We start from the raw sequence: 24,534 nt of genomic DNA, 5'->3' as shown, positions 1-24,534 counted from the left end.
CTGCAACCTGGTGTCGTGTCTTTGGCTATGCCGGATTAAGTGATATGACATGCTATTCTATAAAATAATTTATCCGTAATTAATATCACCTGATTGAGCTAATCATGTAAATGTAATTAACTAGAGAGTCGGGCACCACAAAATAATATGTATAGAGCTGTTATCTTCTGAATAAACTCTTAAACTCCTGTCTCAGCCTCCAGTATTTATGCTGCAGTAGTTTATGTGTCGGGGGGCTGGGGTCAGTTTGTTATATCTGGAGTACTTCTCCTGTCCTATTCGGTGTCCTGTGTGAATCTAAGTGTGCGTTCTCTAATTCTCTCCTTCTCTCTTTCTTTCTCTCTCTCGGAGGACCTGAGCCCTAGGACCATGCCCCAGGACTACCTGACATGATGACTCCTTGCTGTCCCCAGTCCACCTGGCCATGCTGCTGTTCCAGTTTCAACTGACCTGAGCCCTAGGACCATGCCCCAGGACTACCTGACATGATGACTCCTTGCTGTCCCCAGTCTACCTGGCCATGCTGCTGCTCCAGTTTCAACTTCCACCTGACTGTGCTGCTGCTCTAGTTTCAACTGTTCTGCCTTATTATTATTCGACCATGCTGGTCATTTATGAACATTGAACATCTTGACCATGTTCTGTTATAATCTCCACCCGGCACAGCCAGAAGAGGACTGGCCACCCCACATAGCCTGGTTCCTCTCTAGGTTTCTTCCTAGGTATTGGCCTTTCTAGGGAGTTTTTCCTAGCCACCGTGCTTCTCCACCTGCATTGCTTGCTGTTTGGGGTTTTAGGCTGGGTTTCTGTACAGCACTTTGAGATATCAGCTGATGTACGAAGGGCTATATAAATAAATTTGATTTGATTTGATTTAAAGACCTAGTAATATTTTACATCAATAGCAGTCAATATCAATCGTCATCTTAATTCAGTCTCATCTGAAAGTTGTAAATTCTTGGTTATCTGCACGAACCCTGGCTAACAATTTGAATCAGCAATACAAAATTGGGTTTAATTATTTATTTACTATATACCTAACTAATCACACATACACATAATTAAATCAGTTATATTGATTACAAATTACGTCATAAAGGAAAACGTCCCTAGCGGGCGGAACAGATATGACAGCTTGTTACACAAAAGCAAAGGGTCTGGGTTTGAGTGAAGGAGCGGGAAGACTGAGGAACAAAGGCCGAAGCTGTGCTATCGTAAATACAGTATCTTGTGCATTCTAAATTACCGCCCATTTGGAAAAGGAAAATGCAATAAATATTTACTCTGAGCTGCGCTTCGGTAGGTTGGTGGTAGATGGAAGGCTGTGTTGCCCAACCGAGTCCTTTGAAGAATGTCTCCGGTTGTCAATTGGATACGTTGTAGTAACGTCGTTGTGTGGTGGACCGGATACTCTGTCTGTTCCTTCCTAACCTGCATTTGCAGTTGCTGTTGCTAACTCAATGGCTAGGAGGTATCACCTCTGTAGTGAATAAGAGTTCAAAGTTCATACCATTCGCAACCAAAGCTCACGCTGATGTTGGCTTCATTCTGTAGTTATTATCTGAACCATTCTGACATCGGACCTTCGTCCTACATCCTCGGAACAGGAAGTTATATTGTCGTCAAGGGCTTACATAGGAAGGGAGAGGAGGGCGTGTTTGAAAAGTTTTATAGCCCATGTCCCTTCACAGGGGCGGGCCACTGATTGAGCAGAGCCCTATTTTATGAAAACCCAAATCTCACATCTTAGAAGATAAAATCACATTTCATCCCATCACAAATAATTTCATATTCAAACATTTATATTGAACAACAATTCCATGTGAATCCGATAACTCTGATGTGTAGACTTTCCACTGTCGAGTTTATGTCATCTTATCATTGATGCGAATGTCTCAGATGACAACCGAACTGACATCATATTCATTAAGTACCACCGCATCTGTTCAATTGTTCGGATTACCAGAATATAGTTCATTTCCCCCCGCCTTCTGATGTTCCCAGAATCTCTATGTTAAGCAAGGGTTTTGCAAATGTAACCTCAGTAGAGTAGAGAGAGGAAAAAGGGGGGAAGAGGTATTTATGACTGTCATAAACCTATCCCCCAGGCCAACGTCATGACACTGGCCAAGATAAAGAAAAGCAGTGTGACAAAAACAACAACATAGAGTTACACATAAACAAATGTACAGTCAATAACACAAAATAAAATAAAAAAACAGAGAGGATGAACAGGGAGTACAGGAGCGTACTAAGCACGCACCCCTGAGGGGCCCCTGTGTTGAGGGTCAGAGTGACGGATATGTTGTTGCCTATTCTCACCACCTGATGTTGAACGCTGAACTATAGTCAATAAATAGCAGTCTTATGTAGGTCTTCCTTTTGTCCAAGTGGGAAAGGGCAATGTGAGTGCAATAGAGATTGCATAATCTGTGGATCTATTGCGGAGGTAGGCGAATTCTAGTGGGTCAAGGGTGTCTGGTATGATTGTGTTGATGTGAGCCATGACTAGTCTTTCAAAGCATTTTATGGCTACAGAAGTGAGTGCTACGGGGTGATAGTAATTTAGACAGGTTTTCTTGGTGTTCTTGGGCACAGGGACTATGGTGTTCTGCTTGTAGGTGTTAGACTGGGGTCAGGAAGAGGTTGAAAATGTCAGTGAAGACACTTGCCAGCGGGTCATCTGCCCTGCGGCCCTGTGAATGTTAACCTTGTGACAGGCTTTGGTTTTTCCATTTATATTTTGAGGTTGGGTGTTAGCGCTTTCGCACGTGGGGCGCACTGATTGGTGTCACCTCGTTAGTCAGTATGTATTCCACCTGTGCTGGCTTGTTCATCTCGTTAGTCATAAGGTGTTTTACCTGTGCTGTTCCAGGTAATATTTAAGAGTGGCTGGCCCAGTGCTCATCAAGTTGTCTTGAGAGACATGGAAAGTTAACACCTTTAGTTGGCTCTCCCTATTTGATTTGTAGACAAACAATCCTTTATCTGATCTTCCCTGTTTTGCTCCACTTTTTGCTTTGCTTCCTGTCTTTAGGTTTGGTGTGGGTTTTTGTTTTGTTTGCCTCTTCTTGGGAGAATTTTGTGAACCCCTCCTAAAATCCCAGCTGTTTTGTTTTGGTTGTGGTCAGTGACTCTTTGTTAGTTCCCCCTTCTGTTTGAGTGACATTTAGTTTTTCTTGCTGGGGAACGTAACAACCTGTTTAAAGGTCTTACTCGCATTGGTTACGAAGACCGTGATCACTGTCATCTAGAACAGCTAGATGACAGTGTTGCTTTCCTCAAAGCGAGCATAGAAGGCATTTAGCTTGTCTGGTAGGTTAGTAGGCTCGTGTCACTTGGCAGCTCACGGCTGGGTCTCCCTTTGTAATTTGTGATGGTTTGCAATCCGATCAGCGTCAGAGCCGATGTAGTAGGATTTGATCTTAGTCTTGTAATGACACTTTGCCTTTTTGATGGTTCGAATGGTATAGCATGATTTGTCAAAAGCATCTGGGTTAGTGTCCCTCTCCTTGAAAGCGTCAACTCTAGCCTTTAGCTCAGTGCAGATGTTGCCTGTAATCCATGGCTTCTGTTGGGGATATGTACGTACGGTTGAAGTTGGAAGTTTACATACACCTTAGCCAAATACATTTAAACTCAGTTTTTCACAATTCCTGACATTTAATCATAGTAAAGATTCCCTGTCTTAGGGCAGTTAGGATCACCACTTTATTTTAAGAATGTGAAATGTCAGAATAATAGTAGAGAAAATGATTTATTTCAGCTTTTATTTCTTTCATCACATTCCCAGTGGGTCAGAAGTTTACATACACTCAATAAGTATTTGGTAGCATTGCCTTTAAATTATTTAACTTGGGTCAGACGTTTCTGGTAGCTTTCCACAAGCTTCCCACAATAAATTGGGTGAATTATGGCCCTTTCCTCCTGACAGAGCTGGTGTAACTGAGTCAGGTTTGTAGGCCTCCTTGCTCGCACATGCTTTTTCAGTTCTGCCCACAACTTTTCTATAGGATTGAGGTCAGGGCTTTGTGATGGCCACTCCAATACCTTGACTTTGTTGTCCTTAAGCCATTTTTGACTGATGTCTTGAGATGTTGCTTCAATATATCCACATAATTTTCCTTCCTCATGAAGCCATCTATTTTGTGAAGTGCACCAGTCCTTCCTGCAGAAAAGCACCCCCACAACATGATGCTGCCACCCGCCGTGCTTCACGTTTGGTATGGTGTTCTTCGGCTTGCAAGCATCCCCCTTTTTCCTCCAAACATAACAATGGTCATTATGGCCAAACAGTTCTATTTTTGTTTCATCAGACCAGAGGACATTTTTCCAAAAAGTATGATCTTTGTCCCCATGTGCAGTTGCAACCCGTAGTCTGGATTTTTATGGCGGTTCTGGAACAGTGGCTTCTTCTTTGCTGAGCGGCCTTTCAGGTTATGTCGGTATAGGACTAGTTTTACTGTAGATATAGATACTTTTGTACCGGTTTCCTCCAGCATCTTTACAAGGTCCTTTGCTGTTGTTCTGGGATTGATTTGCACTTTTTGCACCAAAGTACGTTCATCTCTAGGAGACCGAACACGTCTCCTTCCTGAGCGGTATGATGACTGCATGGTCCCATGGTGTTTGTGCTTGCGTACTATTGTTTGTACAGATGAACGTGGTACCTTCAGGCGTTTGGAAATTGCTCCCAAGGATGAACCAGACTTGTGGAGGTCTACAATTTTTTTTCTGAGGTCTTGGCCGTTTTCTTTTGACTTTCCCATGATGTCAAGGAAAGAGGCACTGAGTTTGAAGGTAGGCCTTGAAATTCATCCACAGGAGCACCTCCAATTGACTCAAATATTGTCAATTAGCCTATCAGAACCTTCTAGATCCATGACATCATTCTCTGGAATTTTCCAAGCTGTTTAAAGGCACAGTCAATTTAGTGTATGTAAACTTCTGACCCACTGGAATTGTGATATAGTGAATTATAAGTGAAATAATATGTCTGTAAACAATTGTTGGAAAAATTACTTGTGTCATGCACAAAGTAGATTTCCTAACCGACTTGCCAAAACTCTAGTTTGTTAACAAGAAATTTGTAGAGTGGTTGAAAAACAAGTTTTAATGACTCCAACCTAAGTGTATGTAAACCTCCAACTTCAACTGGACGTACGTACGGTCACTGTGGGGACGGTTTCGTTGATGCACTTATTAATGAACCTCGTGAATGATGTGGTAAACTCCTAAATGCCATCGGATGAGTCCGTGCTAGCAAAACAGTCCTGTAGATTAGCATCTACTGGTACTTCCTGTTTGAGTTTTTGCTTGTAAGCAGGAATCAGGACGATAGAGTTGGAGTCAGATTTGCCAAATGGAGCGGTGAGGGAGAGCTTTGTATGCATCTCTGTTTGCGGAGTAAAGGTGATGTAGAGTTTTTTTTGCCTCTAGTTGCACTGGTGACATGCTAGTAGAAATGAGGTAAGACGGATTTCAGTTTTCCTCCATTAAAATCACCAGCCACTAGGAGTGATGCGTCTGGATCAAAATTTTCAGGTTTGCTTATGGCCCTATTCAGCTCGTTGAGTGCGGCCTTAGTGCTAGCATTGGTTTGTGGTGGTAAATAGACAGCTATGAATAATATAGATGAAAACTCTCTTGGTTAATAGTATGGTCTACAGCTTATCATAAGGTATTCTAACTCAGGCAAGCAGAACCTCGAGATTTTCTTAATATTAGAGATTGCGCACCAGCTGTTGTTAACAAAGACACACACCGCCCCCTTGAGCTTATCCGACGCTGCCGTTCTGTCCTGCTGATGCATGGAAAAAAAACAGCTAGATCTATATTATTAATTTCATTATTCAGCCAAGTTTCCGAGAAACATAGGATATTACAGTTCTTCAGGTCCCGTTAATAGTGATTGTACATTCACCAATAGAACAGAGGGTAGAGGCAGTTTATTTATTCGCCACCGTACTTTCCTCAGGGTTCCTCAGGGTTCCTGCACGTTGGCCTCTATATCACCGTATATCACCGTAATGTCGACAACATTATGTAATATATATTTTTTTATATCAGTGCAAAGAGTCACAACAAATATCAGAATTGGTCAGGAGCCCGTAAAACATCTGCTATATATTCCACCGCTATTCCTCATTTTTTTCTCATTCTAGCTGTCCCACGATGGAGCAGAAAATTCTTGGGACGACCAGCCATCTCCTGAGGAAGTGGTTAATTTTCCTGTCTCGTGCCTCCACTGTTGAAAGAGCTACTTCATAGACATGCAGTGGCCAGAGGAGTTTAGGAAGTACCCAGTGTTGGTAGCCCTATGCCTTAACCTTTCCTTTTCGGCCGCTCTTCTCCAGAGATGTCATCCACTTGTCGGCTTGAAAGAACATCTCTTTCACACATCTTTGTCATTGAGATCGGCCCTGTACCACTTTCCCAGGCTCTTCACAGGCTTCTCTCTGATGGTGGGAATGGTCTCCTCTCTGATTTTTACTAGGCTTCTTGACTTTGCAGACTTGAACTCCATTCTGGCCCATTTGATGAGCTCTTCCAGATCCTCCAAAATCAGCCTTCTGGAGCTGACTTCATTTTCAGATCGTCCAAGAATGCTCTGATTGGTGCCTGCTGGACGCCGCTTGCCGGTACTGCACCCTGTCTGAGCTTCTCTGCTGATTTAACGAGGAAGTTCATCGCTGCAGAAAACAAAATGATTGAGAGTGCACCCGGCCACAATACCTACCTCCAGCCTCTCCACTTGTGAAGCGCAACTTGAAGTAGCATTGGAGGAGCTTCTGGAATCTTGCAGGTACATGAGTGGGGTTTGCACCAGCTTGTGGGGTATGGTTCTGTAGGCATTGGTTAGGTCCAGCCATAGGACTGCCAGGCCTTCTTGGTTCCGCTTTGCATCCTCGATCTTTGAGATGAAGATTGCGTGTTCAAGGCAGCCCGAGAGCTGGAACTCTGCCCTTTTGTATGGATGTGTCGATGTAGTTGTCCAACATGAATGTTGTCAACCTCTTTGCCTGGATTCCAAATAAGATTTTACCTTCCACATTGAGGAGTGAGATGGTTCGGAATTGCTTGATGTTTGTGGAGTTATCTTCTTTGGGAATGAAACAGCCCTCAGCAACTTGCCAGCTTTCTGCAAGATAATTTTTCCTACATGCCACTTTCGGCAGCCTTGTACTGAATACCATTAGACCTTGGCGCTGATCTTCCCCTGGCCTTCTTGAGAAAGTAATCTCCTGCCAGCTGGGCTCCGACACCTCGAAGGGGATGGTGGCTTCATTGGTTTGATGAGTTTTGACATCTCTTCCAGCTCCTTTTCATGCCTGAGGTCACTGTGGACTCCACGAAGGTGCTCCTCCACCTCTTCCTTCGTTGCTTTGAGTTCTCCTGATCTTTTGTCCCCATGGGTTTTGATAGATACTGGAAGGGTAAAGTCGGTCCTCTTCTTCATCCGCCTCCTTCTGTCCCTGCGATGGTATTCAGCTCGGCACAAGGTATTAATACGCTCCCTCAGATTGTCTCAGATGTCCTTCAATGCTGGTTTTTCTCCCTCCCTTGCTTGGTGAAAAGCCTTCTTCAGCCTCCGCAGGTCGCGTCTTAGGGTTGTTATGTTCTTCAGATGTCAGTTTTCTCTTGTCTTGATGTTTTTTTCCAAGGCCCCTATGCTTCAGATGATAGTTGACATGGCTCGGATTTTCTTCCCTACATCTCCAGCACTTGATCCACGTCTCGGTCGAACATGTCCCATTCCTTCTTTGCTGACGCAGCAGACCATCTTAAGAACGATCGGGGCTTAATGATCGTGTACTCTGATAATTTCCATTCAGCACAGCCAGAAAAGAACTGGCAACCCCTCAGAGCCTAGTTCCTCTCTAGGGTTCTTCCAAGGGAGTTTTTCCTAGCTATTGTGCTTCTGCATCCGCATTGCTTGGGGTTTTAGGCTGGGTATCTGTATAGCACTTTGTGACAACTGCTGATGTAAAAAGGGCTTCATAAAATAAATGTTATTGATTGATTGATTTCACAGGCTCCTTCCTGGTCTCTCTTGTGTTGTTCTGTACATATTGTATTGTATGTTGTGTTCCTTCCCTCTCCTGCTAGTCCTCTGTCTCCCTTGGTGCATCAGTGATGTTGCGATCGCCACCCCTTTTGTCCTGCACACGGCGATTCTGGGGACTGTAGTTTGGCTCCTGCCATGGCCTCACCACCAGGTTACCCTATGCGTTGCACATCCCTATTGGGTAGTGTACACTATATCCCTGCCTGATGTGTTTTCAGACCTCTCGTTTTTACAAATCTTCACACATCTGTAGACCCTAGATAAATTGTTTAGCTGTTCGGTTGTCCTTCATGGTCTGTCCTGTACGTCAATCATTCTCCTCCGCTTTCGCCCGAGAGTGCTATCTTATTAGGTATCTTTCCATAGTGATTGATAGTGGGTACCTTCTTGGGAAGGTTGTGCTTAAGCCTGCCAAGAAAGATCTTTAATGTTATGGGGCTATTTTGCATCCACTGGTCCTGGGAATCTTAAGGTCAACTGCATCATGAACTTTATTTTTGCTAAAAACCTGGTTGCTTCTGCCAGGAGACTGAAACTAACCCCAAGCACATATCAAAATCCACAAAGAAATGGTTATTTGACCACAAAATGTACATTTTGTACAAAAATGTACAAAATGTACATTTTCTACCTCATTGAAAACCTGTTGTTTGAATTGAAGAGGGCAGTCCATAAGCGCAGACTAAGGATTTCAAGGACCTGGAAAGATTATGCATGGAGGAATGATCTAATATCCCTCCCAATGTGTTCTCCAATCTCATAAAATATTTTGGAAAAAGGCTCAGTGTCGTTATCGAGGGTGCTGGAGTATAAAAATAAATAAAATAGAATACAAAATATCTTTCTCTGAGCAATTCTATTAGTATAAAATAATATAATTTTCCCAGTTTTGGGAGCATATAATTTAGCTTAGTATTTTTTTATACAGTCTTTTTTGCTAATTTATTAAGGGTGCCAATAATTTGAGGTGACTGTACATTTGCATGTTCAGGAATTTTATTTGGTGAAATGGTATAGGACTGAAAGGTATTGGGGGTGGGTAAACATTCCATGTTGAAAGTGTGCTTATTATAGTGATGGGGCAAAAATCAGTACAGTTACATATTGGGATATTATTTTGGGCAATATATTGTATCGTTTTGACTATCACAATATTATTTTTGCGCTGGTTGGCTGTACCTGCACCAAAACTCCAGTATGTTTCCTTCATAGCTTGTTCTCCATCTTTTTTTAAACAGGGAGCCAATTTTTTTTTCTCATGGTTCTCTCTGGTTCTCTCTGTTTGGAACATCAAAACGCAATATCGTGACATCCCTGGCAATTCGCAGCCCTAGTGTATTATCTGTGTGTGTACGTACTTGAGGGAGTGTATGTCTGTGTAATTTGTATCACCTGTCTCTTCCAGGAGGAGGAGGGTCCAGAGGTGCTGCTGGTGAAGGAGGAGGGCTGTGAGGAGGGTCTGGGGAACCCTGAGGGGACCATGATCATAGAAGACAACCAGACTACACCTCATGAACCCACAGAGGAACCAGCTGAGCAGCACAGGACCACACACAGTCTCACTGAGGTGAGCCCACTGTGAACTACTGTCTGAATGGTATTAGGTCAGGGCCCATATCCACAAAGCCTCTCAGAGTAGGAGTGCTGATCTAGGATCAGTTTAGCCTTTTAGATCATAATGAATAAGATCATATGGTAAGATCCTAGATCAGCACTCCTACTCTGAGATTTTTTCTGGATACAGGCCCAGGTGTTGATTCATTTTGTCTTATGTGTGGGACCATGCATTTGAATTATCAAGCCATTTTAATGAGTGTCAAGTAATCAAATCAACTAATATGGTTGCATAGTATCAAATTAACTAACATGTTTGCATAATGCTCATAGAAATCCCTCATTGCCCAAGCAGAAGATGCTCCATAGCAAGGTGCTCATCAGATTTCTTGATCCAACATCCTCTCACTCTGTATCTCTTACAGTCAGTAGACATGGAGGATGGGAAGCCTGATCTGCTGCTGGTCAAAGAGGAGACGATAGAAGACGGACCAGAGAGCATTGACCTGCTGAGTGGACTAAAGATGGGGGAGCAAGGTAAGAGAAAAATACATATAGCCAACATACAGTGTTTATAAAAGTATTCATATGCCTTGACTTATTCCACATTGTGTTGTGTTACAGCCTGAATTCAAAATATTATTTCTCCCTCATCTACATAATGACAAAGTGAAAACCATGTTTCTATACATTTTAGCTAATTTATTCACAACCCCTGAGTCAATACATGTTAGAATCACCTTTGGCAGCGATTACAGCTGAGACGGCAGGTAGCCTAGTGGTTAGAGCTTTGGGCCAGTAACAGTTAACTGCCTTGTTCAGGGGCAGAACGAAATATTTTTATCTTGTCAGCTCGGGGATTCAATCCAGCAACCTTTCAGTTGCAACGCTCTAACAGCTAGCCCATCTGCCACCCCAGCTGTAATTGCTGTCAAAGGTGATTCTAACATGTATTGACTCAGTGGTGTGAATCAATTTGCTATAATGTATAGAAACATGTTTTCACTTTATTATTATGGGGTATTGTGTGTAGATGGGTGAGAAAAAATATTTAGAATTCAGGCTGTAACACAACACCATTTCAGTTTAATCGTCACTTGTGTCAGGTACAACTTGTGTACCTATTACAGTGAATTGCTGTCATAGTATGTATCTAGTTTCTCTCATAGTAGAATAATAACAGAGTCATGATAATACAACATTAGATCAATAATAACACAAGGATAACCCTGATGAAAAAAGTTTCAAGACAAAGTTTCATACTTATAATTGGATGGAACTAACATGAGTTTTCATAGCCTACTGTTATATTACACCAAGACAAACCCAGTTGGTCAGATCATCATCAAGTATGCTAGACATTTATAGAATAAATCCAACCTAGTTTGATGTTTCTGTGACAAACGGTAAATTAGTTATTGATTTATACCACTTTAAAATGGCATTTGATAGATTTTGATGTATTTCTATCAAGTCAAAACTGGAATTTTTCATCAAAACAAAGGTTTGTAAAAGTATGCTAGACATTTATAGAATAAATCATCCCTAGTTTGATGATTCTGTCATAATCAGTGAAAACCAGTGAAACTGTTTCAGATGCAAAGTGTTAGCCATCCTGATCAGCTTACTTTAGCTAGCAGTAAAACGAACGTAACCGTCAAAAGGCGGCAGATGACGCGTGACGTCCACAGGCAGGAGCGAGCTCTGTCTATACTCCTGCCTATCCCATTACTTATTTCGTGCCAATACACATATATTATTTGAGTGCAATGAAAATTAATGGGACATATTGACATATGAAAGGCAGCGAAGCTCTCTGCCTGCCTTTTGGCGTCCTTTAGCTGCCAGTATAAGGTAGAAAAGACACACGCGCAAGTCATGTCAATGCCTTTCATTGAGTTTGGAGTTTTGAAGGGCTGGAAAAAGGGATACAGCAAGGCTGCCTTTCTCCCTGGCCTGCTTGCTCATTTTGTACCAGATCACTACACACTTCCCAAATGAAGATGACAAGACACTGCCTACCCTGAATGCATGTCACTGCTACATACAGTAATATTTTTTCTTCATTCATAAAATTAAATCAATGCATATTATTTTTCCATACAAAACATACACGTTATAATGTATGCACTTGACCAGGTAATTGACCAAATAAACTCCATGTATAGAGTTTTCTGACATATTTTTGAAGTCTATTTTCTAACCCGCAGGTTGTTGGCTGGAGGATAACAGAGGAAAATGGGCGGCCATCATGGATTCCCAGACCCAGACCGGTGCAGCCAAGGGCCGAGTGGACAACATCACCAAGCAGGCCAGGACAAGAGGTGACATAGTGGAGGTCAGTGGATGGGACAGCGTCCTCAACTCTGGGCTGGGGAACAACATTGTTAATCAGAAACAGACAGTTGAACACAAAACAACATCTGAACTTAGTCTCCATGACAACAGACTGGCTGAGACCAGGGCGAGGCGTAGATTTGGAGGTGTCCGTATACGGCTGGAGAGAACAGACACAGACTCTGCTGGCGATGCTCTGTCCTGCTCCTATAGTTGTGATTCAGACAGACTGATGGCACCTCAGGTTACCCCCCTAACAGGTGCTGCCTTCAGCCTGCCTTCTATAGGATCTATCAACTGGAACATGGACCCTGAGACAACACAGACACTCCCTGGTCTTCATCCTCCTCACACTCTCCTAATGTTAAACCAGACCTCAGACAATGCCAGTGTCTCAACACCAAATGGCAACACAAGCCCATTGACAAATGACAGTAGTAGATACGGAATCACTAAAGGTGGCAGCGCTAAAGAGAAGCGCTTCCCGTGTTCGTTCTGTGGGAAAACCTTCAGTTTCCCCAATCAGGTGAAGATCCACCAGAGGATGCACACAGGGGAGAAACCATTCGGCTGCCACTTGTGCGGGGACAGCTTCTCCTATTTGTCGAGCCTGAAGAGGCACCAGAGAGTCCACACAGGGGAGAAACCATACAGCTGCCCCCAGTGTCAGAAACGGTTCTCCCACCAGCACCACTTGAAGATACACCTGAAGATCCACACGGGAGAGAGGCCGTTTGCCTGTACGCACTGTGGGAAGAGGTTTTCAGAGAGGAGCTACCTCAGGATACACCAGCAGAAAATGCACACTGCCCATGTATAGAGTATTGTGACATGTAATGTAGCTAGTTTGTTTGTAGTTAATAGCTAGTTTGTTTGTAGTTAATTATGTTGGTTGTGGATGTATAAGGAACTGGATGAGGTGAACTGAGGAAAGAATGAGTATGATGAGGCAGAGTAGATGATATGGTGATTGTTGGTGTGATGGTGTCTGTAAAAATGCTTCAATGATGAAAAGGTTGATATTGGTATGTTATTATGAAATAATGATAGTGCCTTAATTGATGTTTACTTGTCATGAAGTAGTGAAGATGTGTAATGTGATGTTGAACCTTTTCCAAAGTCTTCTAAAATTAATTTGATCAAAGCGAGTCTACCAGATTTAAGGAAAAGGTCATGAGAAAAGTGATTATACTTGTCACATGTTTTGTGTAATAAAAGTACTGAACTTCATGTTTGGTGAGTATATGCCCATGTTGAAATTATATACAACCTGACTCTGTGGTGACTGACTTAATTTTGTATCATTGCAGGGACTGATTTTCCCTCATCTCAGTTGAACCAAAACATTTATACTTAATTCTTAAATCAACACATGGACATTTTTTTATAACTAACTCCATTGGCTCCATATTGTTAGATAAACTATACAGTGCATTCTGAAAGCATTTAGACCCCTGCCCTTTTTCCACATTTTGTGACGTTAGTCTTATTCTAAAATGTATCAAATATTTAGTTTTTCATCAATCTACACAGAATACCCAATAATGACAAAGAAAAAACTGGTTTTTAGAAATGTTTGCTAATTTATTCAATATAAAAAACAGAAATACCTTATTTACATAAGTATTCAGACCCTTTGCTATGAGACTCGAAATTGAGTTCCGCTGCATCCTGTTTCCCTTGATCGTCCTTGAGATGTTTCTACAACTTGATTGGAGTCCACCTATGGTAAATTCGGTTGATTGGACATGATTTGGAAAGGCACACACCTGTCTCTATAAGGTCCCATAGTTGACAGTGCATGTCAGAGCAAAAACCATGCCATGAGGTTGAAGGAAATGTCCATAGAGCTCAGAGACAGGATTGTGTTGAGGCACAGATCTGGGGAAGGGTACCAAAACATTTTCTTAAAGTTTGGAAATACCAAGCCTCTTCCTAGAGCTGGCCGCCCGGCCAAACTGGGCAATCGGGGGAGAAAGGCCTTGGTCAGGGAGGTGACCAAGAACTCGATGGTCACTGACAGTTTCTCTGTGGAGATGGGAGAACCTTTCAGAAGGACAACCATCTCTGCAGCACTCCACCAATCAGGCCTTTATGGTAGAGTGGCCAGACGGAAGCTACTCCTCATTAAAAGGCATATGACAGCTCGCTTGGAGTTTGCCAAAAGGCACCCAAAGGACTCTTGGATTAAACCAAGATTGAACTATTTGGCCTGACTGCTAAGTGTCACGTCTGGAGGAAACCTGGCACCATTCCTACGGTGATGCATGGTGGTGGCAGCATCATGCTGTGGGGATGTTTTTCAGTGGCAGAGATTGGAAGACTAGTCAGGATCGAGGGAAATATGAATGGAGCAGAGTACAGAGAAATCCTTGATGAAAACCTGCTCCAGAGCGCTCAGGACTTCAGACTGGAGCGAAGCTTCACTTTCCAACAGGACAATGACCCTAAGCACACAGCCAAGACAACGCAGGAGTGGCTTCAGGACAAGTCTTTGAATGTCCTTGAGTGGCCCATCCAGAACCCAGACTTGAACCCGATCGAACATCTCTGGAACATCTCTGGAACATCCAACCTGACAGAGATTGAGAGGATCTGCAGAGAGGAATGGGAGAAACTCCCCAAATACAGGTGTGCCAAGCTTGTAGCATCATACCCAAGAAGACTCAAGGCTGTAATCGCTGCCAAAGGTGCTTCAACAAAGTACTGAGTAAAGGATCTGAATACTAATGTAAATGTGATATTTCAATTTTCTTTTATATATACATTTGCAAAAAAATGTAAAACTATTTATTTTTTGTCATTATGGGGTATGTGTGTAGATTGAAGAAGGAAAAAACGATATAATCCATTTTCGAATAAGAATGTAACGTAACAGAATGTGGAAAAAGTCAAGGGGTCTGAATACTTTCTGAATGCATTGTATATAGAAACATACACTACTGTTCAAAAGTTTGGGGTCACTTAGAAATGTCCTTGTTTTTGAAAGAAAAGCACATTTTTGTTGATTAAAATACCATCAAATTGATCATAAACACAGTGTAGACCTTGTTAATGTTGTAAATTAATATTGTAGCTGGAAACTGCAGATTTTTTATGGAATATCTACATAGGTGTACAGAGGCCCATTATCAGCAACCATCACTCCTGTGTTTCAATGGTACGTTGTGTTAGCTAATCCAAGTTTATCATTTTAAAAGGCTAATTGATCATTAGAAAACCCTTTTACAATTATTTTAGCACAGCTGAAAACTGTTGTGCTAATTAAAGAAGCAATAAAACTGGCATTCTTTAGACTAGTTGAGTATCTGGAGCATCAGCATTTGTGGGTTCGATTACAGGCTCAACATGGCCAGAAACAAAGAACTTTCTTCTGAAACTCGTCAGTCTATTCTTGTTCAGACAAATGATGGCTATTCCATACGAGAAATTGCCAAGAAACTGAAGATCTCGTACAATACTGTTGTCACAATCGTTGTTGGAAGCATACTCGGACCAAATTGCAGCGTGATCTGGGTTCCACATATATTGGATTGAAACGCACAAAAAAACAATAAAGAATACACGACACGTGAAGCTCATGCAGTGCTCACAGGCAACTACACAGAAACAAGATCCCACAAAACACAGTGAGGAAATGGCTGCCTAAATATGATCCCCAATCAGAGACAACGATAAACAGCTGCCTCTGATTGGGAACCATACCAGGCCAACATAGAAACAAAACAACCTACATAGGAACAACCCCCCTAGTCACACCCCGACCTAACCAAAATAGACAATAAAAAAAGGCTCTCTATGGTCAGGGCGTGACAACTGTGTACTACTCCCTTCACAGAACAGTGCAAACTGGCCCTAACCAAAATAGAAAGAGGAGTGGAAGGCCCTGGTGCACAACTGAGCAAAAGGACAAGTACATTAGAGTGTCTAGTTTGAGAAACGGATGCCTCACAAGTCCTCAACTGGCATCTTCATTAAATAGTACCTGCAAAACACCAGTCTCAACGTCAACAGTGAAGAGGCGACTCCGGGATGCTGATAAACTTGGATTAGCTAACACAATGTGCCATTGGCACACAGGAGTGATGGTTGCTGATAATGGGCCTCTGTACGCTTATGTACAGTTGCAGTCGGAAGTTTACATATACTTAGGTTGGAGTCATTAAAACTCGTTTTACAACCACTCCACAAAATTCTTGTTAACAAACTATAGTTTTGGCAAGTTGGTTAAGACATCTACTTTGCTGAAGGAAACAGGTACAAAAGTATCTATTTCCACAGTAAAACTAGTCCTATATCGACATGACCTGAAAGGCCATTCAGCAAGGAATAAGCCACGTCTCCAAAACCGCCATAAAAAAGCCAGACTACTTTTTGCAACTGCACATGGGGACAATTATCGTACTTTTTGGAGAAATGTCCTCTGGTCTGATGAAACAGAATTAGAACTGTTTGGCCATAATGACCATCGTTATGTTTGGAGGAAAAGGGGGGAGGCTTGCAAGCCGAAGAACACCATCCCAACCGTGAAGCACGGGGGTAGCAGCATCATGTTGTGGGGGTGCTTTGCTGCAGGAGGGACTGGTGCACTTCACAAAATAGATGGCATCATGAGGGAGGAAAATTGTAGATATATTGAAGCAACATCTCAAGACATCAATCACAAAGTTAAAGCTTGGTCGCAAATGGGTCTTCCAAATGGACAATGACCCCAAGCATACTTCCAAAGTTGTGGCAAAATGGCTTAAGGACAACAAAGTCAAGGTATTGGAGTGGCCATCACAAAGCCCTGACCTCAATCCTATAGAAAATTTGTGGGCAGAACCGAAAAGGCGTGTGCGAGCAAGGAGGCCTACAAACCTGACTCAGTTACACCAGCTCTGTCAGGAGGAATGGGCCAAGATTCACCCAACTTATTGTGGGAAGCTTGTGGAAGGCTACCCAAAACGTTTGACCCAAGTTAAACCATTTAAAGGCAAAGCTACCAAATACTAATTGAGTGTATGTAGACTTCTGACCCACTGGAAATGTGATGAAAGCTGAAATAAATAATTCTCTCTAATATTATTCTGACATTTCACATTCTGAAAATAAAGTGGTGATCCTAACTGCCCTAAAACAGGGAATTTTTACTAGGATTATATGTCGGGAATTGTGAAAAACTGAGTTTAAATGTATTCGGGAAAGGTGTATGTAAACTTCCAACTTCAACTGTAGATATTCCATTAAAAAAACTGCCGCTTCCAGCTACAGTAGTCATTTACATGAACAATATCTACACTGTATTGATGTTATTTTAATGGACAAAAAAATGTGCTTTTCAAGGACATTTCTAAGTGACCCGAAACTTTGAACGTGGCGTATGTGGACACCCCTTCAAATGAGTGGATTTGGCTATTTCAGCCACACCGTTGATTTTCTGTGAATTAAATCGAGCACACAGTCATGCAATCTCCATAGATAAACATTGGCAGCAGAATGGCCTTACTGACGAGCTCAGTGACTTTCAACGTGGCATCGTCATAGGATGCCACCTTTCCAACAAGTCAGTTCATCAAATGTCCGCCATGCTATATCTGCCCTGGTAGGCCACGCAAGCTCACAGAACAGAACCTCCCGAGTTCCAAACTGCCTATGGAAGCAACACCAACATGAAATGGGTTTCCATGGCCAAACAGCCGCACACAAGCCTAAGATCAAAATGCGCAATGCCAGTGTCGGCTGAAGTGGTGTAAAGCTCGTCGCAATTGGACTCAGTGGAAACGCGTTCTCTAGAGTGATGAATCACGCTTCACCATCTGGCAGTCCGACGGACAAATCTGGGTTTGGCAGATGCCAGGAGAATTCTAACTGCCCCAATGCATGCTGCTGACTATAAAGTTTGGTGGAGGAGGAATAATGGTCTGGGGCTGTTTTTCATGGTTCGTGCTAGGCCCCTTAGTTCCAGTGAAGGGAAATCTTAATGCTACAGCATACAATGTGACATTCTAATCTAGACTAATCTGTTTCCAACTTTGTGGCAACAGTTTGGGGAAGGCCCTTTCCTGTTTCAGCATGACAATGCCTCTGTACACAAAGCGAGGTCCATAAAGAAATGGTTTGTCAAGATCAGTGTGGAAGAACTTGACTGGCCTGCACAGACCCTGACCTCAACCCAATTGAACACCTTTGGGATGAATTGGAATTAGATTTTCGATGAGGAGGTGTCCACATACTTTTGTCAATGTAGTTTACTTAAATCACAGTGTTAGAGATGGGCTTGACTATGGTTTGCATTTTATACTATCATGTCATGTTTCTGTGTGTACAGTAAAGACTTTCTTATATACATCTTTATATGCTCTTCTCTACATTTTGTGTTTACAGTCTGCAGTCCATGAGGACCTGCTGATATCTGGTGTTGCTGGCGGGAGAGATTGGACCTCTGAAACAGATGGTCACAAACCTTGGCTCCGGATCAGGACACTGGATCAGGAGCCTTCGCTCTTACTTCCCGAGTTGGAACCAGGACCGAACCACGAGGAACAGAGACTCCACCACCACACAGAACACAACCAGTGGACAGGTGGACTGAACCACCTCAGTCCTGGTGGTCATCAGAGAGACAGAGGCTCCAGTCAGGGATCCAGTCTGCAGCCCAGACCCTTCTCTTCACAGTCTCAGTGCAGGGATGGAGCAGGGCCTGGGGATGATAGAGATAGACCCTCCTGTTCCTATGATACAAACACCACAGTATCCATGATGAACAGAGCAGGTCACCCTGGGCTTCAGCCTTCACAGAGAGTAGTGGGAGACCCCTCTGGTGGTAGTCTATCAGCAAGTCTGTCTTCTCCTTCAGAGTCTCATCTAATGCCTGGTGACTGGGTTCATAGAAAGCCTGGACCTGGGTCTAGCCTTCCTCAGTTACCTCATGGTTACCCCACCAATACAGACAGGGTCAGGATGGGCATTCACCACGAGAGGTACCTTGCCTATAACACAGCAAATCCCAACAACACCCAAACAATGGCTAGAGGTCAAGGAGGGAGCTCAAATACTCCTGTTTCTACCTTCTCAGGTGTCATTGGGTCACAACGTGGGAGACCGAGCGTTAGGACCGACGCCAACAAGCCGTACGCCTGCCCCACGTGTGGGAAGTGCTTCGCTGAAGCGTATTATGTGAAGATGCACCAGACCGTTCACACCAAGGAGAGGCCCTTCAAGTGTAAACTATGTTACAAGAGCTTCTCCTTCCTGAGTAACCTTATCAGACATAGGAGTGTTCACAACGGGGAGAAATCGTAGCAGTGTGGCTTGAGATGTAAACAGTGGCTATCTGGGAACCATTCTTTAGCTGACATATTATAGTAAGAGGGTAATCAACCAAATACCTTTCATTAACTTTTCATTTGAAACAGGCTTGTAAATACCTTGTTTTTAGAGAAGTCATATTATTTTCTATTCTGTTCTTGCTAACGCCGCTCTTTCTTTCTCTCTGCTTGAAAGATACTGATCATAGTAGATCTGATGTGTAATGTCATAAGAAGTATTTGAAAGAACAGCGAGCATACCTTTTTCATTTAACCACACCCTTTGAGGTATGACGCAAACCAATAAGATCGGTAGGTGGAAACCGGAAGAGATGACTGGCACAGTGTCGGAAACGGATGTTTTGTTTGAAACTGCTGGCGAGTGAAGATGACAGTGAGAATGAGTGGGTTTCACTGGCGAAAAAGAAAGGAAAGGAGAAGTAAAATTGTGATAAAAAATAGGAAACTGGTTTTTGGTGTCGAGGTGAAGGTTTTGAACCAATGGAACCTGGGAGATCCGTTTGAAGTCTCGATAAATGTCATGGATGCATTGGGTGAAGTGGCGTCAGTGAGTCAGAAGAAGTGGGCTTATTTAGATTTTTTGGTGTTTGTCGAGACATGATCAGGTGTCTCGGTCAATGAGAGAAGACTTGAAATAGACAAGATGGCGGCGTACACATTGTTGGATTACTTCATGGAGCAAAAAAAGTATTTATTTTAATAACAGATCATTTTCATCTTAATTCAAACTGACCCCTTGCAACTGCACACAGACATTTTATGGGACTCCTGTTTCCACGAATCGAGGACGAAGGCAATATCACCAAACTAAAGTTGGTCGAAAATGATCTGTGCTACACCAAACAGTATTTATCCTGTAACACCCATTAATGGATACCAAAAGTCTTCGGATAAATCACATCTGGTGTAACAATCTGTAGCTTAGGCAGTACAAGGAATCCTGTACCCTGAACCTGTGTAGGGATTTGATTTGGATTGGACTGTGAGTGACTGAAGAAGTGGGATGGTTTTGATTGATCTATATTTGTATTTAGTGTATTGTCGTTTCTACCCCCCTCCTTCTTTCCCGCAATAGCTTCTAGAGGGTTCACACAGGGGGAAAACCCTAAAGTTGCCACCAGCACCACCTTTAGATGTACCTGAAGGTCCACATGGGAGAGAGGCTGTAAGCCTGTACGCACTGCAGGAAGAGGTTCTCAGAGAGGAGCTACCTCAGGATACACCAGCAGAAAAATCATCCCACTCTATATCGTAGAAAGTCACCATTCCACTCGATAGCTTCTGACGTTTAGATCAAACTCTTCATTAAAGACAAAGATTCATTTTCATTGTTGTCAGCAGAAAATATCATTTGGTATAATAAGAGTAACAGATTTCAGTGTTGAACATTCCTGGGTAGGATATTGCATCCAGACTTAAAGAATCTTTTATATTGTGTTTGTACTGTGTAGACTGAATGATGTTCACAAATTCATTTTTATTACTTCCATTCAACTACTTAATTTTTTCCAGAAGACACTTTTAATGAGAAAATGAACGCAGTTTATCAAGTTCATGCAGTTGTTTTGTTTAGACTTGTGTATGTGTGGTTCTATTGCTAATACTCGTTTCAATGTGTCACTATGGGATTTGCTCGGGGGTGGATTATTTGTTTGAAGTCTCCAATCACACAGCATTTGTTGGAGACAGAGAAGTCGAGTGGCGCCCACTGGTCAACAAGGATTATCCCTCATCTTGGTAGCCCCTCGATGACCAGGGAAACTCTGGTTAGCGGAGATCAGTCTCCTGCTTTACATCGAGCCCTGGCAACTACTGTTATGCAGGGATCTTTTGACCCAGGCGAACTGAGAGATTTTCCACCCTCACCCAGAAACCATGGCCCTCTGGGCCTGGCCTGTGAGAGGGTACATCTGAATGTGGCAGGCTTGCCTCTCTGAGTCATTGAGGCTATCCAGAATGCAAGAGCTCCTTCTACACGTTGACTGTATGGAAACAAATGATGCGCTTGTGATGAATTGGTGAGACCAAAACAGATTATTCCTTACCAATGCTCTGTATCCAAGGTTTTATGCTTCTCGCAGGACTTTTTGGACATAGACCTTGACAGTGGAGAACGCCTTCCCTATCTAGCCACTATCTCGGGCCATGTCATATAGGCTTCGACAACAACACAGTAGGGAACACCCTCTGTTATGTTGTTTCATGAAGGGAGCTCGTCGCTTATGCCCAGTCTCCAAGCCTTCAGCCTCGTCTTGGGGTCTGTCTTTTGTGCTTGAGGCGATTTCACAGCAACCTTTTGAGCCGACTTGAAAACTTAGTTGAAAAATCTCTCCTTCAAGATGGCTTTGCTGATTGCCCTTACATCCGGAAAGCAAGTGAGTGAGCTGCATGCACTGTCAGTCCACCATTCGTGCCTACAGTTTGCCCCGGGGTTATCCAAGGTAACATTGTTACCCAACCCTGCCGAAGGTCAGCAGCGATTGCAATTGTCTCGCCCTGGAGCTTATGGCTTTCCGCACGCCATCCTTCACTTATATGGAAGAAGAGCACCTCCACCGTTTATGTCCAGTACGTGCTTTATGCATCTACTTAGATAGAACGAGAGCATGGTATAAGAGTGACCAACTCTTCGTGTCTTGGGCATCCCCCTGTAAGTGCTGATCTAGAATCAGATTAGCCTTTTAAATCATAATGAATAAGACTATTTAGACAGCTGGGGACCTGATCCTCGATCAGCACTGCTACTTGGACTCTTTGTGAATTATCAAACCATTTAAAGTGTCAAGTAATCAAATCGACTTACATGTTTGCATAGTATCAAATGAACGAAGACGTTTTGCATAGTATCAAATCAACTAACATGATGTTCTCAGAGGGGAGCTACCTCAGGACACACCAGCAGAAAACGTACACGGCCCATGTATAGAGTGAAATGTAGTACTAGTTTGTTTATTTGTAGTTCATTCTGGTGGATTTGGATATTGTAGGGAACTGGATGAGGTGAACTGGTGAAATAATGGAGTATGATGAGGCAGAGTAGATGATATGGTGATGGTTGATGTGATGGTGTCTGTAAAAATGCTTCCCTAATGAAGAGTGACAACTATGTCCCTTTTGGTTGAGACTGGTGTTTTATAGTGAGATAATGATAGTGCCTTAATTCATATTTACTTGACATGAAGTAGTGAAGCTGTGTGTAATGTAATGTTGAACCTTTTCCAAAGTATTCAAAAAGGAATTCTATCAAAGTGAGGGTACCAGATTTACAGAAAAGGTAGTGTTACCATAGTGTCACGTATCGGTTTGTGCAATAAAAGTACTGTACTTCATGTTATGTGAGTATATGACCATTTTGTCTAAATTAAATAGAAAATTGACTCTGTGCTGACTGACTTGGTTATTTTTGTATCATTGCAGGGACTGTGTTTCCCTTCTCTGAGTCGAACCAAAACATTGTACTTAATTATTGAAACGACACATATGGAGAAAATATATAATAATAAACTCAACTGACTATGGTTAACATTTTCTAATATGTCATGTTTCTGTGAGTACAGCAACGACTTATTTAAACCTTTATATGCTCTTCTGTACAATTTGCGTTTACAGTCTGCAGTCCATGAGGACCTGATGATATCTGGTGTTGCTCGCCACAGTCTCAGTGCAGGGTTGGAGCAAGGAATGGGGCTGAAAGAGATAATCCCTTGTGTTCCTATGACAAACACCACAGGGTCCACGATGAACAGAGCAGGTCAGAGCAGGTCACCCTGAGCGGTGGCAGACCCCCCCTGGTGGTAGTCTTTCAGCAAGTCTGTCTTCTCCTTAAGGGTCTTGTCTAATGTGTGGTACCTAGTGTGTAATTCAGCCCGCAATCCCAACAACACCCAAACAATGACTAGAAATCAAGAAGGGAGCTCAAATACTGACGACTTGAGAGTGGGGGCTCGTGCATCTACCTCCTCAGTGTGAGGTGGGAGGCCAAGCATAACGACGGACTCCGACAAGTCGTATGCCTGCCCACGTGTGGGAAGCGCTTTGCTAAGACAAAATATGTGAAGCAGCACCAGACTGTCCCCACCAAGAAGAAGCCCTTCAAGTGCTTCTCCTTTCTGAGTATCCCTATGAGACATAGGAGTGTCCACAATGGGCACTGGGTAGTAGGTAGGAGTTGCCCGTAATCAGATATTTTGTCATCCTCCCCTCTATTAACTTTCATCATATCTGTTATGTGTTTTATTGTTATGAATCTCCCATGGCTGTTGCAAACATTGTCACTTACTTACAATAATTTACTTACTCAGCCACACAAGTCACACACTCAAATTTGACTATTTATACTGATGTACATTCACATATTTATTTGGACAGTGAAGCTAAAACTTTTAATTTGGATCTATACTTGGGCATTTTGGATTTGAGATCAATGTTTCATTAGGCGACAATACAGAATGACACCTTTAATTTGAGGGTATTTTCATACATCTGTTTTACCGTTTAGAAATTAATTACTTTATGTATCTAGACCCCCATTTTTTATTTATTTTTATTTATTTTACCTTTATTTAACCAGGTAGGCAAGTTGAGAACAAGTTCTCATTTACAATTGCGACCTGGCCAAGATAAAGCAAAGCAGTTCGACAGATAAAACGACACAGAGTTACACATGGAGTAAAAACAAACATACAGTCAATAATGCAGTATAAACAAGTCTATATACAATGTGAGCAAATGAGGTGAGAAGGGAGGTAAAGGCAAAAAAGGCCATGATGGCAAAGTAAATACAATATAGCAAGTAAAATACTGGAATGGTAGTTTTGCAATGGAAGAATGTGCAAAGTAGAAATAAAAAATAATGGGGTGCAAAGGAGCAAAATAAATAAATAAATTAAAATTAAATACAGTTGGGAAAGAGGTAGTTGTTTGGGCTAAATTATAGGTGGGCTATGTACAGGTGCAGTAATCTGTGAGCTGCTCTGACAGTTGGTGCTTAAAGCTAGTGAGGGAGATAAGTGTTTCCATTTGAAGGTGTCATACAGTGCATTCGGAAAGTATGTTTGTCTATGGAGATTACATGGCTGTATGCTCGATTGTATACACCTGAAAGCAACAGGTGTGGCTGAAATAGCCAAATCCACTCATTTGAAAGGGTGTCCACATACGTTTGCATATAAAGACTTTTTCCAAATTTTGTTACATTACAGCCTTATTCTAAAGTGGATTATATTGTTTTTCGGCTCATCAATCTACACACAAAACCCCATAATG

The 24,534-nt window shown here is 42.5% G+C and overlaps 1 protein-coding gene across 2 annotated transcripts in view; it reads left to right on the top strand.

Moving 5' to 3' along the window:
- LOC109894047 (uncharacterized) overlaps positions 1-22,651 on the top strand; it is a 34,838-nt gene extending 12,187 nt beyond the window's left edge. Inside the window, exons 4-7 of one of the 2 annotated variants that reach the window (XM_031828127.1) lie at positions 9,474-9,635; positions 10,048-10,159; positions 11,833-11,960; positions 18,326-22,651. In XM_031828127.1, coding sequence (XP_031683987.1) covers positions 9,474-9,635; positions 10,048-10,159; positions 11,833-11,960; positions 18,326-19,243 — 1,320 coding nt within the window. In that variant the 3' untranslated portion in view covers positions 19,244-22,651. Of the gene's footprint in view, positions 1-9,473; positions 9,636-10,047; positions 10,160-11,832; positions 13,224-18,325 lie in introns of those variants that run through there. The other variant, XM_031828128.1, reaches the window with a different exon arrangement.
- The last annotated feature ends 1,883 nt before the right edge of the window (positions 22,652-24,534 follow it).

The sequence above is a fragment of the Oncorhynchus kisutch genome, linkage group LG7 (genome assembly GCF_002021735.2).
Source record: "Oncorhynchus kisutch isolate 150728-3 linkage group LG7, Okis_V2, whole genome shotgun sequence".
Classification (NCBI taxonomy): Eukaryota; Metazoa; Chordata; class Actinopteri; order Salmoniformes; family Salmonidae; genus Oncorhynchus; species Oncorhynchus kisutch.
The sequence above is the reverse complement of the archived record's forward strand: the minus strand, read 5'-3'. Positions and strand labels throughout refer to the sequence as shown.